Genomic DNA, 16,522 nt, shown 5'->3' with positions numbered 1-16,522 from the left:
ACAAACTCTTCTTGCTGCCACTGAATTTATTGTAGAGTATGTAGCTATTTACCAACATTATTTGAAATAAATGAATGGCAAGTTTTTTGTACCACTTGAGGGACTTGTGCTGGCAGGTGTAGTACGACAGTAACTGGTCGCAGTGATCGACACCACCCATAAACTTATTATATTCCACCACTGCTTCGGGTTTACCTCTCCCCGACATTTCAGTGGGTACAAGGTTACACCCGAACTCAGAGGATGTCAGAGACACATCCCCCTTATCCCTCCAGCGGAAGACCCAAATCCCCTCCTCACTCCAATGAGCAAGAATCTGGTTTTTTGCCAGTTTGTGCCCAAAAACCTTTCTCGGGTTCTCTTTTCTTGCCGCACGGAGGGTCCCTGTGCAGTAAGTTTTGAATTTCATCAGATCCCTAGCTAATGGAACATTATTGTAATAATTATTCAAAAATACACTATGCCCCTTATTTTTGAAGTCTTCTAAAAGTTTGTGCACCACTTTGTCCCCATGTCCACGTCCACCCACATCGCTATCCCCAGAGCCCGCATAAACGATCATACAATGTACTAACCCTGCTGGCTCACAGAGCATGTAAATTTCTATGCCATGTTTGTGCCTTTTCCCCTGCATATACTGCCGGAAATTCAATCGCCCTCGCCAAAGCAGCATTGATTAGTCTATGCATAGTTCTCTTCCAGAGGAAACACAGGAAGCCATTGTTTTCTGGAAACAATTAATGAGTGGTCTTACTTTATATAGGCGATCAGATGGAACAGGTTCATTTTCGTCTGCATTTTTTGCAAAATGGAGGGCTTGCAATATCCCAAAAAATCGATCGTTTGCCATGGATTGGCGAAATAACTGAAAGCTGAAAAATATGGACTTTATCCAATAGTCCGATATTCTATTTGTGCGGACTGTCCCCATGTGGAAGAGCAGGCCCAACCAAACCTCAAACTCCTCTCTGGTCAGTGGCCGCCAGTCAGTTATCCTTGCACAGGGCGATGGATTTCCCAGAAATATGCACTCTGCATTCCTCTCTGTTTCCCTTATGACTGGGTCATAAAACTCGTTGGTAAACATGAGGGAAAAGTAGTCTTTGGCAGTCGAGCCACTGGGAATTTTCTTTAGACCAGGGGATCCAACAAAGGAAAGGGTATTCCTATTCACTGGGGGATCAGTGGCCCAAACAGCCTCAGATGTAACGGTAACCCTTGCCGCCTCGGTCGTGCAAGGTTCACCGCCACTTTCCGAGTCACTTTTTCCCATGTCAGAACCATCAGAGTCAATAATTAATAAAGACCCGCTCGAAAAATTGTCATCCGACGAGTCCATGGCGAGAGCACGTATTTCATCCTCCCTTAGCGTTTTCCTCGGTTGTTTTTCTGCGAGGCTATAGAAAGCAAAGAAAAACATTTCAATCATTTTTTTATCCTACGAATAATTCACTCTATATTAATTTGCAAGCATATTTAAATGCAGCCACTTACCAGAAAGACCAGAGGGACTGGGTGTTTCATCGTCACCTGGGTTCATCACAGGGTTATTTTCTCTTCAGCTCATACCCTGCTAGACTCTTCTCTTCATCTTCAATGAGGAAGTAAATACACTAACTAATAATATTAGACAATGTACAACTAAGTATTATGGATATTTGAATTTTTATTTCAGAAGAAAATGACTTTACGAGGTCAAACATTTTACAACCATTAGGAAAACTAAATTTGACACCTCAAAAAATCATTGCAACACAAAAATAAAATGTGTGAATATTTTTTTCTAACGATGGAAAAAGTGCTAATAAAAGATACTCGCGCTTACCTCTTGAAATACAAAGGTGAATCTGTTGAAAAAAAAGTTGTCTTCGGAAGATCAGGTGACAGCAACATAACCACAATGAAAATATCCGGAAATGTCACAGAAAAATTTTGGCGAGCACAAACACTATATAATAATATTTTTTTAAAATATAATCCGATATTTCAGGGTCCAAATAGCACAAAAAAACTGTGTAACAACGACTCAGGGTGATTATCACTTGGAAAATCTTGAAAAAAAACACCAATTTTTCCAAAACCCGCAGAAAAAAGTTTTCGACGGAAACGGAGCGCACTACACGACGACTAGAAACCAACTGCTGAGCAAAGAAAAGGAAGCAAGTCGACAGAGAGGCACGTAGTCCCGTTACGCCCATTCACCTGAGACCCAAGACCGTGACAGCCCTCGGCTGTCATCCGCACTGAATGGGTTAACCCTCTTCCCAGGCACATGGTATTTCACCACTGCCCTAGACAGCCAGTGCATCCTTTACATACCCCTTTGGTCATATCCCACCTCATTGAAGGGGATGAGGTTACATAATTCATTTCAAACAACTTTTCACGAAGATGCAGAGTGATAATTACACAATCAATGTACTTAATTACGTTTACTATAAAATTTGATTCTTTGCTATCATATTCCTTACACACGTTGGCTGATGTCAGAAGTTAACTCCCATCATGAATCCAATTCCATTCCGCATAAGCCACTATAGATGAGATGCAATGCTTGCAGCCTTGGTCTAAAATGCCATCTGTGATTCTTAAAATTTCTCATAGGCCATTCAATAAAAATATAGCATTATATTCTCATAAATTGAAATAAGGTAAGATCACTTCTTTTACCCCTTAACGTCAAAATCCCAGTAAATTATTTGCAAGATAATGTGTAAGCACTACTATATCATCACATGTTGAGATAATTCATTATATGGCTGACCATTTCTCCTACCAGAAATGTATATGTAATTGTATTTTTTGTGAAATTCCACTTATTTCAACTTTTTAGTCCTCCTCCGATCACAGATGTGCTATCATTAGATTATTATCTCATCAATGCGACCCCAGTTACGTAGTTCCTCACAGCAACATGAGATATGTCAAGTAGTGCAGGCTGAGATACGCTCCGCAATTTATCATCAGGATGAAATTTAATGCCTACAAGGTTAATCGATAATCAATTTTCAAATAAATGAGACACAGTAAGTTTAAAATAAAAGCCACATATAATGCATAATGTATATATAAAATTATCTACACAACATTTACATTTTTACAAAGACGTTTCTGTATAACTAATTATTAACTTATATATGGAATATCACAAGAGTATATCAAATTTCATATTATCGTTTCAAAACTAACACTCACCTCAGATCTAAATAAACTTTTGAAATATTATCACTTTGGTTAATGGAAATTGCTCCCAATACAATTTTTGAAAAGCAAAACATAAGTTCCAGCTGCAATGCAAGAAAAACAAAGCTATAGGAATATAAACACCAGGCCCTAAGATAAGGTTGCAAATTTAAATAATTTGATATCTAATATCACAAATGGGCACATAAGTTATTCTACTTTGTTATCTCAAAACATGAAATATAATCTTACTCAACAATATTAACAAACACATGTTCATACATGCAATTATTTCTGGAGACTGAAAAATTTACTTCATGATGAGGAAGCACCAATGAAATTAATTAGTTGCAACATGGTATAGCTACATTTAGAAAAATGATTTAACATTACCACTAATTATTGCTCTAATACATAGGTAGCCGTTTATTACTTGCAAATAAGTGAATATGATGACTTTAAAATAGATTTCCATTCACAATTTATGGACTGTATCTCAAAAGATGACTAAAACTATGAACATCAAGTCATTAAAAAGTCAAATGTTACAAAAATATTGAATTGCAAATTTTTTAACCCCAACACTGAACTTTCAGTTTCATTAAAATCACCAATACACTAATACAATGAGACAGAAAATTGTGAATTATGCTTTTTCTCTGTGAATATGGTAGAAATCATTCAATCGTCAACTTCACAACCATTACTATATGACCCTAAATTTCATCTGATGGACAAACTGCAGTCAACGATTCTAGACAAAAAATATCCCTGATTAAAAATCACAAATTCACCAATGATTGAGAAATAATGATTTTCATACATTCTCTTTAAAAATGGCAAGACACACCAATTAGTAATGTATACTTATGTAAATTTTTCAGATGATTTAACTCCAGGTCGTACTGAGAACATTATTTTTATTAAAACTGAATAAAATTAAGTATTCAAATTCAAAAAAACCTAAAACGCAACAACAATGCATTGTTTAAATAATATCAACTCTTACATTCACCAATTCAGTGGCAAAAAAATTCAAAATTTAAACTGCAGAACAGTAACAGCAGTTAATAATGTCTTTCATATAACTTTTTACAAGTGCTTTTATAGGAGAAGATATCCAGAATTGGTATATTTTTTTTACAATTTGCACACTACTTATTTGCTGATTATAAAAATTTCATGATATTACCAAGAAAATGTAAGTAAACCGTTGCTTGATAAACATACATCTAGATTTGAATAGCATTGAAATATTCATTGATGAACATTTTTAAAATTTCCATATTATAATACCGGTGGAGAGCTACATTATAATACCAGGTATTAAAATTAATATTGCATCCAATATAAATGACTTCTGTACAACACATAAATAAACCTGTATAACTTTAAAAAATAAAATTTAAATTATCAAGGGCTTAAACTCCAACTATCAACAAAAATATACTAAAAAATGGAATGCACTTGCACCTTTGAGTCAAAAATCAACAATCGTTACAATGATTGCAGTTCCTGCAAACCAATAAAGTCATTTAGAAATATATAAAAAAACTTCAATAAATGATCTATCAACCTTATATATCTTCTTTGAAGAAATAAAATATATCCAACAAACATTTCGATAAACATATCACAACTAACCTGAAATAATTTTGACATGGCACATTATCACTCATTCAAAAAGATGTGTACTCACAGAAAAAGGTAAGTACACACACACACACAAATATTATCACAATCATCCCCATATATGTGGTTCAAAACATGTATTATTGAGGATGAGGGGTCGGGGCTAAGACAAGTGGGGAAGGTGCAATTCGTGCAACCCCCAATGCAGCCAGTGGGCTCTGGTACAGGGGGAGGGGTAACACTTAAGACTAAGCAAATGGAGCAAATTTGGCATTCCCAAATGTGCATTTCACGTGTCAACTTTTTCAGGAAAACCTTGAACCTGTACCTTAGGGCCCTCATTTGGAGAGGATTGAGGCTAATCCCCATTCAGTGGCCCAGGAAAAGGGTCGGCTACCCCAATGAAACTCATCTTTGTGTGGGTGAAAGGTATAATTACTCAATGTGTTTAGGCAGAAAAATGGCAAAGCCAGGGGCACTGAGAAGAAATTTTAAGGTTTACAACACATCAAGTATACTAATGATGTTAACGTAACAGAGGTCTTAAAGGGATTGAACTTTTGCAGCCCTAAACTATGCTTGTTCTGTTGTCATCTGATAGCTTAAGGGAAAATCATGTGCCAAGAAACTAACCCTACACGCACCCCACTTATTTTAGACACTTCTCCTCATCCGCAAAGATATTTGGAACCGAGTATGACTCATATGCAAGACATGCTCTTGAAAGACACAGAAGAAAGAGAGGAGAAACATACACTCATCAGCTAAACAGATACAGTCGTGACCCTGCCTCAAAACAAAGACATACAAGCCTGCAGGCCCACATAATCCCCTAGTGTGTGCTGTCCCATACCCTGTGGTTGGTGCCCGTGGACCGCATTGTGTTGGTGTCCTATGGAAACCGTGGGAAAGCCCCGGTGTGATGTTGAATCCAGGGCACCAGGATGGCCTGCTCCAAACGGCACACCCCCAAACCTGGGGTCTAGCATCACGGGTGGGCCAGGAGGAGGAGGGGGGAGTGGGGGCGGAGGGTGGTGATGGTGTTGGTGGTGGTGGGACGAGGATATAGCCTGAGGGGGCACTGGCTGCTGCTGGGATCGGTGCACCCGAGGGGACGAATGGTGCTGAGTGGCACTCGACTGCGGGTGATGCTTGTGAGCCAGGTTCTGGTTCTCTGGGTGAGGGAGGGCAGTGTTTGCATACTGCGCTGGATTGTAGTGAGGTGGGTAGAAGTGTTGCTGTTGGATGGAAGGAGGCTGTGGAGGTGGAATGGGGGCAGAGGGGGCCCGCAAAGAGGACGACACGCGGTGCTCGCCGTGGGCAACACTTGCATGTGGTGCGGGAGGAGGTTGCTGTGGGGTCGGCTGCTGCTGTTGCGTTGCATGGTGGTGGGGTGTATTGTGGTGAGCTTGGTGTGGATTACTACTGAGAGTAGCCTGTGCGTAGTGCGATGACGGTTGGGTCACTGGAGTTGTGTGGTACGGAGGCTGGCTGGGATTAGTCTGCTGCTGGCTTGGGTGACCATGCATAGCCATCGCATCCAACTGGTCCTGATTAACCGCTGAAGCCATGTCCAAGGCCTCGTAACTATTCACTGTGGATGGACGGCTCTCAGGTTGATTCGAGCGAAAATTTCCCTGTGAGAAATTAAATATTATGACTCACACCCAAGTCAAAAATGAAGTAACTAATTATTTATTTCATCCATGAATTATTTACATAAACATGCATTAGGAACATGATCCTGCAAGGATCCCAGGGGGATACACTTCTGACGTCAGGTAAAAGTCTTGGGCTAATTCACCAAGTGCCTCATGGAGATAATAGGAAGGGAAGGAAAAACGAAAGGCGGTACAGTCAAGATTATGAGCCAAAGGACACCTCTGGGATAGGGATAGGATTGGAAGGAAAAGGGATGAAAGAATTTTGATTTGTCATTGAAGCTGCACAAGCTACCACTAGGAAAACCAGATTTGACGTTCATAGAGAAAGGAATACCATCCTATTAGAATAATTAAACAGAGATTTTTCTCTTGATTCACATTAATACACAGAGACACCTTGAATTTAAAAAAAGTCGTGATCATCCTTAGGTACCTATTTGGAGTTAGCGACTGACAGCCAAGTTTAATTGTGCCACAGGAAAGGCTACAGAAGGAAGAAGGGAAACTTATCATCAGGATTAGCCTGCTTTTAAGAAAATGCGCCAATAGGGAACACAACGCATTGTGCCACTTCATGGATGGAGTGCCGTACTATCAAAGCCCCCCACAAAACACTCAACAAAGGTTCAGGTTTTCTCTGACAATGGCAGATTTGAGCCCAAGGCCACAGGGAAAGGAGAAGAAACAGTCTAGCCACCATATCAATGCAATCCTTGTGATTACTGTTACAATCATTAGATAAACAATAGCTTGGATCCAGGGTGTATCTCACATCAGGGGTGAATAAGGCAGTAGTTTATGAAGGTTTTCACAACTCTTTGATGGCCCAGGAGTATAAGCAATAATTTTGAAATAAACTGGATTAGGAACACCTTTCTCCAGGAATGAAATAAAAAATAAATGCATTAACAATTGACATCATTGAAACAGTTTATGGTGCTACTCAGAAGCATTTTTCCATTATGGAGGAGGAATAAGTGTATGGAATTGCTGTGTTTCATTTTTACTGTCTCCATGAATTCACATCAACTCAGGTAAAATGAATAAGTTTTGTATACTGAACTACAAAATACAAAATTACATGGGTGACCTATGTTAATAATTACTATTTCATCCTAAACTTAAGTTTTCTTGAGACTTCAGACATCAAGAATGAAAATGATTCAACAGAGTGACATTGAACCCCAAGTGTAAAATATGTACCCTTCCAGACAAGTAAGCAAAGCAAATACAGACGGAAATTCTCATTAAGATACAGTCAACTCTTGTTATTATGAAGTTCACGGGTCCGAAAAACCGGAGGTTTGTAATGATGGACTTTGTAAGAGTGTTTCTTTCAGGAATCATCACAAATAAACACACCTGGCCAAAATTCTTTATCTCTTCAATCACCCATACTTACAGTCATGCTTCTGAATAGCTTCAAAGTCATGTGTATGATATACGCGATTAAATTATACACAAATACAATAAGTCCTTGACAAATGTGATTCACACAAGATGTGTTCCAAGACCTAGTTCAAAAGTTGATAACTGTATGCAAGGCATCAAAAAGTGTGGTTATCCTGCAGAATGCAACACTGCATTGCAACTTTACGTTACCTCCTGATTGTGATGAAGTGTTCTAGCCGCATATCGTTGACGTCATGGCAAAATTTGCAGAGCCGGATCGGACTGTACTAAACTTTTTTAGAAGTGAAATATTACTCTGTGTGTTTTTTTATTTCAAGTACATACATAATAGGGTAGTTACCTTAATCAAAGAAAACGAAAAGCATTGATTGCGATTCGTAACCCACCATTAGTGTATTCAAAATATACAAATTATTTCGTTTTAGAAATAGCGGTTTAGACGAATGGCAATGGTCCATTTTTATCCTCATTTGAAAAGGGCCAGATTGGCGCCCATGCGATGCCACTCCACGTGACGTCACAGGGACCTAGTTTCTATACGAGAAGATAGGAGTTATACATCGTCTGAGGTTACCAATGCATGCATGAGGCACAGAGCTCAGGGAAACATGTCTTAATAATCACTTATTAAAACTGGCTAAGGTCGGAAAGTTTTCTTCATTTGATAAGGTATTAATAATCCTTATTTCAGACAAGCGCTACCAGCCAGCAGGGTACTCAGCTACCCGCTAGCAGCCTGCGTCGTATCAGCACTAAGCCTCGCCTCAAGGTCACCTCTCAGGGGGGCAACGTGAACCAGAAATAAGTCTCACGGAGAGATTTCCCGGCATTCATACTTACGCGTCGCGTTTTCGCGCGCTTGAAAATTTTCACTTTTCATTTAATCGCGAAAAATAGATATCGTCATTTAAAAATCTAAATGCGTGAAATACGTATTCCAGGTGTAATAATCTTTCGATTTAGGCAATAAAAAAATAATAGGAAACCACCCTATTAGTTACATTTTATCACAAAATTTTTGTTTTGGTTACAAATGTACTTATATATTGGAATTTTTGAGGCAGCGAAATTGATAAAAGTGTTGACTATTATGCCTTTTGTTAATGACAAGTGCAGGAACAGCATTCTGGCACCATGACATCCCTACTGCATATGCGACAGGACTGGAGCTGAAAATTTGCTGCCCGCGGAAAGGAAGAATAGGCAAAATGCTAAACAATTCCCAACTTCAGATGCTTTGTTCAGACTGTGCCCTAAGTGCGAGTTCCTCTACGCCACACTGCATTGCATTGGCCTAATCCGAAAGTGGCAAATTTGAACTTTTTAGGCATGCTTGAATATTAATATTCGTACCTATGAAAGTTCTTAAATCGAGTGCTCGAAAGAAGAGGATTTACAGTGTGGCCTTTTTACCAGTGGTAACAGTCGGTCACCACGATTCCACAGGAATGAAGCTTATTATATGATGTTATGTGGATACTGAAGTATCTCCTTCTAAAGAAAGATCCATAATTGACACTCTCGGTCACAGTGCACGAAGAAAACTTAAACGTAGCACAATGATTTTTATGTAGTGTAGTGTATATCCACCTAAATGCCGTTGCTTAACAGTGGACCTTTGTTATGAACTTCATTTCATAACTGCCGGGACAGGAACTGAGATTTGTAATAATGAAAATTTTATTATGTTTCCTTTGCTATTGATTGCATTAGCCTTTTTTGTCGGGACCAACGATTTGCTTCATAAAAATGAGAACTTCTTAATAATTAATGTTGTTTGAATTAATGGGAGTCTACCGTAGTTAATTTCTACAGCAAAAAATATTATGGGCTCCTCCTTGTCAAACCAAATGCCGTAAGGATAAAAATATATTAACAATAAAAAATATTCAAATTGGCAAGAAATCTGTCCCGCTTCTATAAATCCAGCTCATCAAGCATTACCTTCTCACTGAGTGCTTGCTCCGCTGCATTCTTTTTGTGGTGCCGGCGCTGGTGCTCCTTTAGTTTATCTCTCCTTGATGATGCATACTCACACTGGTCACAGCGAAAAGGTTTTTCACCCAAATGGATTCTTTCATGGCGTACCTAATTGGCAAACAATAAATGAACATATTCACTATTTAAGAACCAACTACAAATCTTACATTTAAACTCCTTTTAATACATATTTTCTAGAGAGTAGAAATAATACAGAAACTGACAGTAGCAATATTGAATCTATTACAAAATAATTATGTAAATAATTTGTCTAAACTACTCTTTACAATTGATATCAATAATTATACAAACAGTTGGCACAATAATGTGAACTGCTAAAAGGCCATTTTACACTGGGCACGGAATTGCACAGGTTAGAATTGCATTAATTTCTAAAATGGTGCGGAATTGCGCGAATGCATGAACGAAATTAGAAGAGGGGCTATTATGCCATCTCATATCCACACATCCTCGCATGTGTTCTAGCAATTCACAGCTTTACATGACGCAATTTTGACTGCGCCTTCATACACACTTCAGATTATGCAAGTACGTGCTCCATGTAAAACGACCTAAAGAATTAGCTGCATCTCTAATGTTGTCCTAAGAATTTATCATTCATGCTTGAAAGGTACAAGAAAAATCAGCATTTCAGTTTACAAATATAGATTTAGATTAATAAATTAATTACATACAGCGTAAATCTTATTAATTTATTCAGCCACCAAATTTGTAAGTGATTTCAGGAGCAGGAAGGAAAATGGCATGCGAATCACAGTAGACTCTCATTATTACGAAGTCCACGGGACCTAAAACCGGGAAGTTCGTAATAACGAAGTTCGTAAGGACGTTTCTTTTAGGAATCGTCGAAAAAAACCGTACATGATAAACGCGGTTAAATTACGCGGAAATATACGTAAACAGGAAAATTCGTTTCAATTTCTCAACAGAAGAAAGCAGCATAACGTAATCGAGGGTTGATATCTTTCTGAATACAGTAAGTTCGATATACGAACTAGATGCGTTCCAAGACCTTTGTCCTAAGTTGAAAATCCTACGGTCCGGCCGCCGAGAGCTGTCCTATGACAGGCAGAATGGTCTGGATCGGGGCAGCGTTGCCAGGTAAGAAAGGGAAACATATACAAAGAGCTCCGTGAAGAAAGGAGCCGGAAGGGACGACGAGCGTGAAGGGCCCAGTGGAAGAATCACTTGTTTTGGAGATTCGAAGATGTGGCACGTTTTGGTGGATCAGGCTAATGTTGGTGCTTTGACAATGTTGTATGAGTATGCGATGGTGCGAGGTGCATTTGGAAGACAGCGATTGGCTGTAAACCGTGCTGGCGCAGGATTATCCGCTCCTCCTATTGTGCCGCCATCGGGAAACTCTCGCTGGCCGGACTGTATGTAAGGCATCGGGGAGTACGGTTATCCTGCAGAATGCAACACTGCATAAATGTGCGCTAACTAACGGTTGAGACGAATTGATCTAGCTGGGCGTGGAACGCAGCCAGAGCCGAAAAATATGCTCTCCGCGGAAGAACGTGCGAAACGCCGAACAGCTCCCAACTTCACACCGGATTCAACGATACCTTGTTCAGATTATGCCTAGAGTGCGAGTTCCTCTACGCCGCTCTGCATAGCAATGGCTAAATCAAAAGGCGCCAAATTCGAAATTTTTGCATGCTGGTATCTGTGAGAGTTCGTGAATCGAATGTGCATAGGAAGAGGACTAACTTTGCATCAAATTTATGAGCTGTAATGAGTCCGTCACCATGATTCCCCAGGAATGAAGCTTATCATATGACGTTGCGTTTATGGAGAAGAAATAACCATAATTGACGCTCTTCGTCACAGTACACGAGGAGAACTTAAACGTGGCACGATTATTAAAATTTTGCGTAGTGAATATCCACCTAAATGCTATTGCTTATCCGTGGGACTTCGTAATAAAGTTCATTTTGTAACCGCCGGGACCGAGATTGAGGTTCATAATTTCGTAAAAACAAAAATTTCGTAATAACGTTTCTTTTCCTATAGCTTGGATAGGCCTTTTCGTCGGGACCAATGATTTGCTTCGTAAAAACGAGAACTTCATAATAACGTAGTTCGTATTAACGAGTCTACTGTACCACTTTAAATGAAGGACTGATTTTTAGCATCAACAGCCACTGAATCAAACATACCTTTTGTATCAGCATTATAGGGAAGGGATACAGTCAACAGGTATTGAAGAAAAGGAGAAGAGATGAGTTGTCAATCTCAAAAGGAATAATTAAGTTGAGTTACTATATGACTTAGGTGAATGCATCCAATGCTGATTTAAGTTGGAAGTAAAATATCTCCAAAATTAGTTTTTCAGTTGCCTTAGGGAATCATCAGTGTGGAGAAGAACAGGTGTTACGTTCCGACGGTTCCGACAGAAGAACATTCCGACGGTTAGGCTCTTAAGACAGAAGAGTTTCTTAGCCTAACCCTCAGCAGATTTTCACCTGTTTTCCTTGCCATTGATGATGGCTTAAAACAATCAAAAAACCAGTTTCAGAGATATTTTCCTTCCAACGTCAATTGGCATTTGGATTTTCTGACTTTGGACATAATCTTGATGAGGGGACTAATAGTCAATCAGTCTGTTTCCAGAACCAATAATGAGTATTTACCAGGTGACTTTTGTCGTGGAAGCCACGACCACAGACAGCACAAACATGAGGCCTTAACACAGCAGATCCATTTGGTTTGGTCTCCTCCGGCACCTCGGCCGGTACTATTTGTTTTGGGACACTGAGTTCCTTAGGTGGTGGGCACCACGGATCAAACTTTTCACCAAGGAGGATGGCTGGCAGTCTTGGTTGGAGGCAGGAAGCTGAAAGAAAATATTTTATTTCATTGAAGCAAAAAGTTCATCACAATTCATGAGACAGCAAAAATCATCAGCACTGCATTCCCAAATTAGAACTACTTCCTGCCACACTTTCTTATTAAGTGAATGGGGTTGTTTGCTTCGACCTGAAATCAAACTTCAGTACACAAAATTGGTAGATGGAAGGAAAAAATAGGTCACAGTACGAAAAAAAAACATCCACATTCTTTCATAATGTATGAATAAAAGAATCAAAAATTTAATCTCACTTTTCATAAGTTGGTGACATCACTTAAGTCCCAGGTCATTCATTCATTCAGGACAAACCACATTTTACTAGGGAAAGGCTCCCTAATATGAGTGTATACAAGAATGATTTTCCTAAGTCCTACGCACAAGGTCAAGATGTAGCTAAGAAGAGGTTACCCATGGATCAGAATATCACGACATCATCAACTTATCCTTGAGAGGGTAACCTTCATCTATAATGCATTGTTCTCATACCTTGGTAATTTGCCTGACTTTGAGTAGAAGCCTTCAGAATGGTCCTCTGTTGTATTATTTTAATTTGAAATTGTCTTGAATTAGTTACTTGAAATACATTGCCTAGTGGAATAATTATTCTTGGCACTTATTTTATCAAGAGTTCTCCCATCCGCTGTCATTTCCTATTGGAAAGAATTTTCTCTTCGACAGGGCATAACATTACAAAATCTCTGATTTAAAAAATTTACACCACAAAAGCCATATATATAGCAACAAAAAGTTTTAAGACACAGCTCCAAGCCTGTCATTATGAAATATTCAAGACATGCAAGCATTCAAAAATTAAATTCCTGCCACCATTAACACAAATTAAGAGGTGAACCAATGCATTTTTTCTTTCCCAAGTGAAGAAGATTTCTAAGCTTTCTTTTGCATTTCTGGTCGATGGAATCCTTCATTCAGATGAATGTGGGTAAAAAGTAGAGAACTGTGGCACATGGAAAGCTAAAATGTCATCAAAGACAAAGCTTTTGATAAACGATGAGGATTATACCATTTCAATTGCAATAACCACATTTTTCTAAGCTACCATTTCAATTATACAGTAATCAAACACATATTTAAATGCTTTGAGATAATATATGACAGTAGTTTTCTACTTTTTGCCAAGTACACGAAAGAACCAAATGATGGAGAAAAGAACAAACATTTGACTCTTTGAATCATAAATTCCTTTCCAGGATTTGAGGGAGGACTGCATTTGGTTCCAGACAACTTTTCAGTACCACTCGACACCTCATTAAATGAAAAAAAAACTGAAAAATTATATGTAAAAATGATGGATGGAGTTAAATAAACAACACCAAAAAATTGGGCAAAACCATGTATGTATCCATAATGATCACCGAAAGTTTCAATATTTTCAAGGAAACTTACAAATATTATAAACAGGGTTCCCACTCTAACTACATTATAAAATTCACTGTTTTTTCCAGGTTTCCATGGTCTAAATGTCATCAAATTCACGGTTTGTAGGTAAGGCATTTTAGGCAGAAACATTGATTATGTAACAATCATCAACTGCACGTTAACTAGAAATGTAACAAACGCAACAGATGCCTTGAAAGCAAACGCAGCAATGAAAGTGCTATCTCTCAAGACGTCACCTATTGTTAACAGAATTCAGGTCCTTCTAAAGGATGTGAGTGGGAAAATAGAGAGAGCAGAGTGGCAGGAAAGTGAAGAAGTACCTGATTTTTTGCCAGGGTTAATGTCTTCCAATCACAGGCTTAAGGTCAATGTGCTGTCATGGCGCACAGGCCAATAAATAATTGCGCTTTGAATACATGTACGCAGATAAATGCGTGGACAGTATCTACCAGGGATGTGATCCGGTACGAAACTTTACGTTTAGTGCCCGGTCCGAAAAGGCACGAAACGATTTCGTGCCTTTTCGGACCGGGCACTAAACGATCCGATTCATTTCGGTCCAGGCTGGCACGAAACTTTTCGCTTTTAAAATTTTAGGATCCCATACACTTTATTTTCCGCCTCGTATAGTTTCGTGCCGGGTGGCACGAAATTATCCGAAAAAGTGGTTAAAGTGCCAGACCGCGTATATGTGCCGCGCGGGGTTTAAGAAAGGGACCGATGCGGACACAAAAGACCAGCTTAGTGGATGTCCTTCTAGCCCAGGCCCATCCTCGAACTGAACGACCCTTTACTATCCCCTCTGCGCGGTCATCCACTGCTATTTGCGTTGTTTGTTCCAAAAATATATTCGTAGCTTACCTTATATTTCTGAAGTTAGAAATGAATTCTTCATTTTTCGCTCATCACATGGAAATTTCAATCGGAGTTCTAGCGTTAATTTCAACGGAGTTCATTTCAGTTGCAAATCATCCTATATGGAATAGAAATATTCTAAATCCGTCAATATGATCGTTAGAACTTCGCTTAAAATTTCTTCACGCTCAAAAAACCCAGGGAATTCATCTTACATTAAATAATCGATGGGAACAGCAAATACATGATTCTATAAAACACGACTATTTCAGTCAGTTGACCGTGGACTAGCACTGTGAAGCAGTCTTTTAATCCTTCGAGGGTCTGGGACTGGGGCAGAGGAGAAGGATCGGCGCGGCGCCCCGCTGAGTTGCGTCCCTGTCTTAGGGCAGTTGAGAAGCTTTGCTTTCCTTCGACGCGAGAGTGCTCGTTACAGAGGAGTACAAAAGATTTTCAAGGAACTCATAATGCCGGAACCTCCATGGGGCTCCGGCGCGAAAGTCTTAACAAATAATCCCAAATTTTAATTTGTTCTGAAAACATAATTATAATAAATATCAATATAATTTAATCTTCTTTTATAATATACATGCTATATTTCAACCATGGATGTCTACTACCGTGTGAGACGATTCAGTCCATTAATTTTTTTTATTTAAAGAAAATAAAAAATGCTTTTATCGCAGATAGAATCCATAAACGTTAATTTTTTCCCGTTAATTTACCCGATTTCCGAGCTAATTTTCTATGAGCGCTCACTATGTCACTAAGGCACTGTAATATCAGGATTGATTTTTCGTTATGTAAACTATTAATTAGTGCTCTGTCAAACGGTTAGAAGAACTTTCATTAAAGGTGTCAACAATAATGACATCACGCTTTTTGATAGTTCACGATCCGCTTTCGTACGACACAACAGCATCCCAGTTTAAGTTTTCGTCACCTCATAATATTTAACTGGGAAAGCAAAAGAATAACTTTTTGCATATAATTTTTTGATGTAACTATTATGAGAGATGACATCAAGAACGGGATACTTTCTTCAAGAAAGGGTGAAAGAGAAGAGTTATTTTTCGTCATCAATTTGTTGGCAACTTGTCTACAACAATAAAACTGTTTGCAATTTCCACAGTATTTATTTACCATGCAATGCATTTCAACTCCGAGAACAACTCTCGGAAATTTACTGTACAAAAATACAGACATATTCCCACCTTCTCCGATGGGGTGTTTACTAAGTGAAATGCTCAAATTTATGATCTACTTAGGACAGGTAAGAAGAAAGGTCGCCACCTGAATAAAATAATTAGAGTAGGTATAACAGCTGCTGGCAATCACAAAATGATTCATTTCTCCCTGCGAAATACCTGATAAACTCGTAGCATACATGTGAATTTGCAAAGGAGTGCAGTGCAAAGTCACATTCAGAGTTTGCATTAGAGGTAATTCAAAAATTGTCCAATTTCAATTCTCATACTTGGTTTATTTTTCGCCTTCTCCTATCTGTAGCCGCTCACTTCTC

At 38.8% G+C, this 16,522-nt stretch overlaps 1 protein-coding gene across 3 annotated transcripts in view; it reads right to left on the bottom strand.

The window, feature by feature from the left end:
* Nucleotides 1-3,031: 3,031 nt before the first annotated feature.
* Nucleotides 3,032-16,522, bottom strand: part of LOC124168653 (hypermethylated in cancer 2 protein-like) — a 33,704-nt gene continuing 20,213 nt past the window's right edge. For all 3 annotated transcript variants that reach the window (XM_046546919.1, XM_046546926.1, XM_046546933.1), the window contains 3 exons: nucleotides 12,530-12,732; nucleotides 9,837-9,980; nucleotides 3,032-6,452 (listed from right to left, as the gene is read on the bottom strand). In XM_046546919.1, the coding sequence (XP_046402875.1) occupies nucleotides 5,607-6,452; nucleotides 9,837-9,980; nucleotides 12,530-12,732 (1,193 nt within the window). In that variant the 3' untranslated portion in view covers nucleotides 3,032-5,606. The remainder of the gene's footprint in view (nucleotides 6,453-9,836; nucleotides 9,981-12,529; nucleotides 12,733-16,522) is intronic.

Source organism: Ischnura elegans, chromosome 1 (genome assembly GCF_921293095.1).
Source record: "Ischnura elegans chromosome 1, ioIscEleg1.1, whole genome shotgun sequence".
Classification (NCBI taxonomy): Eukaryota; Metazoa; Arthropoda; class Insecta; order Odonata; family Coenagrionidae; genus Ischnura; species Ischnura elegans.
This window is presented reverse-complemented; position numbering and strand designations above follow the sequence as displayed.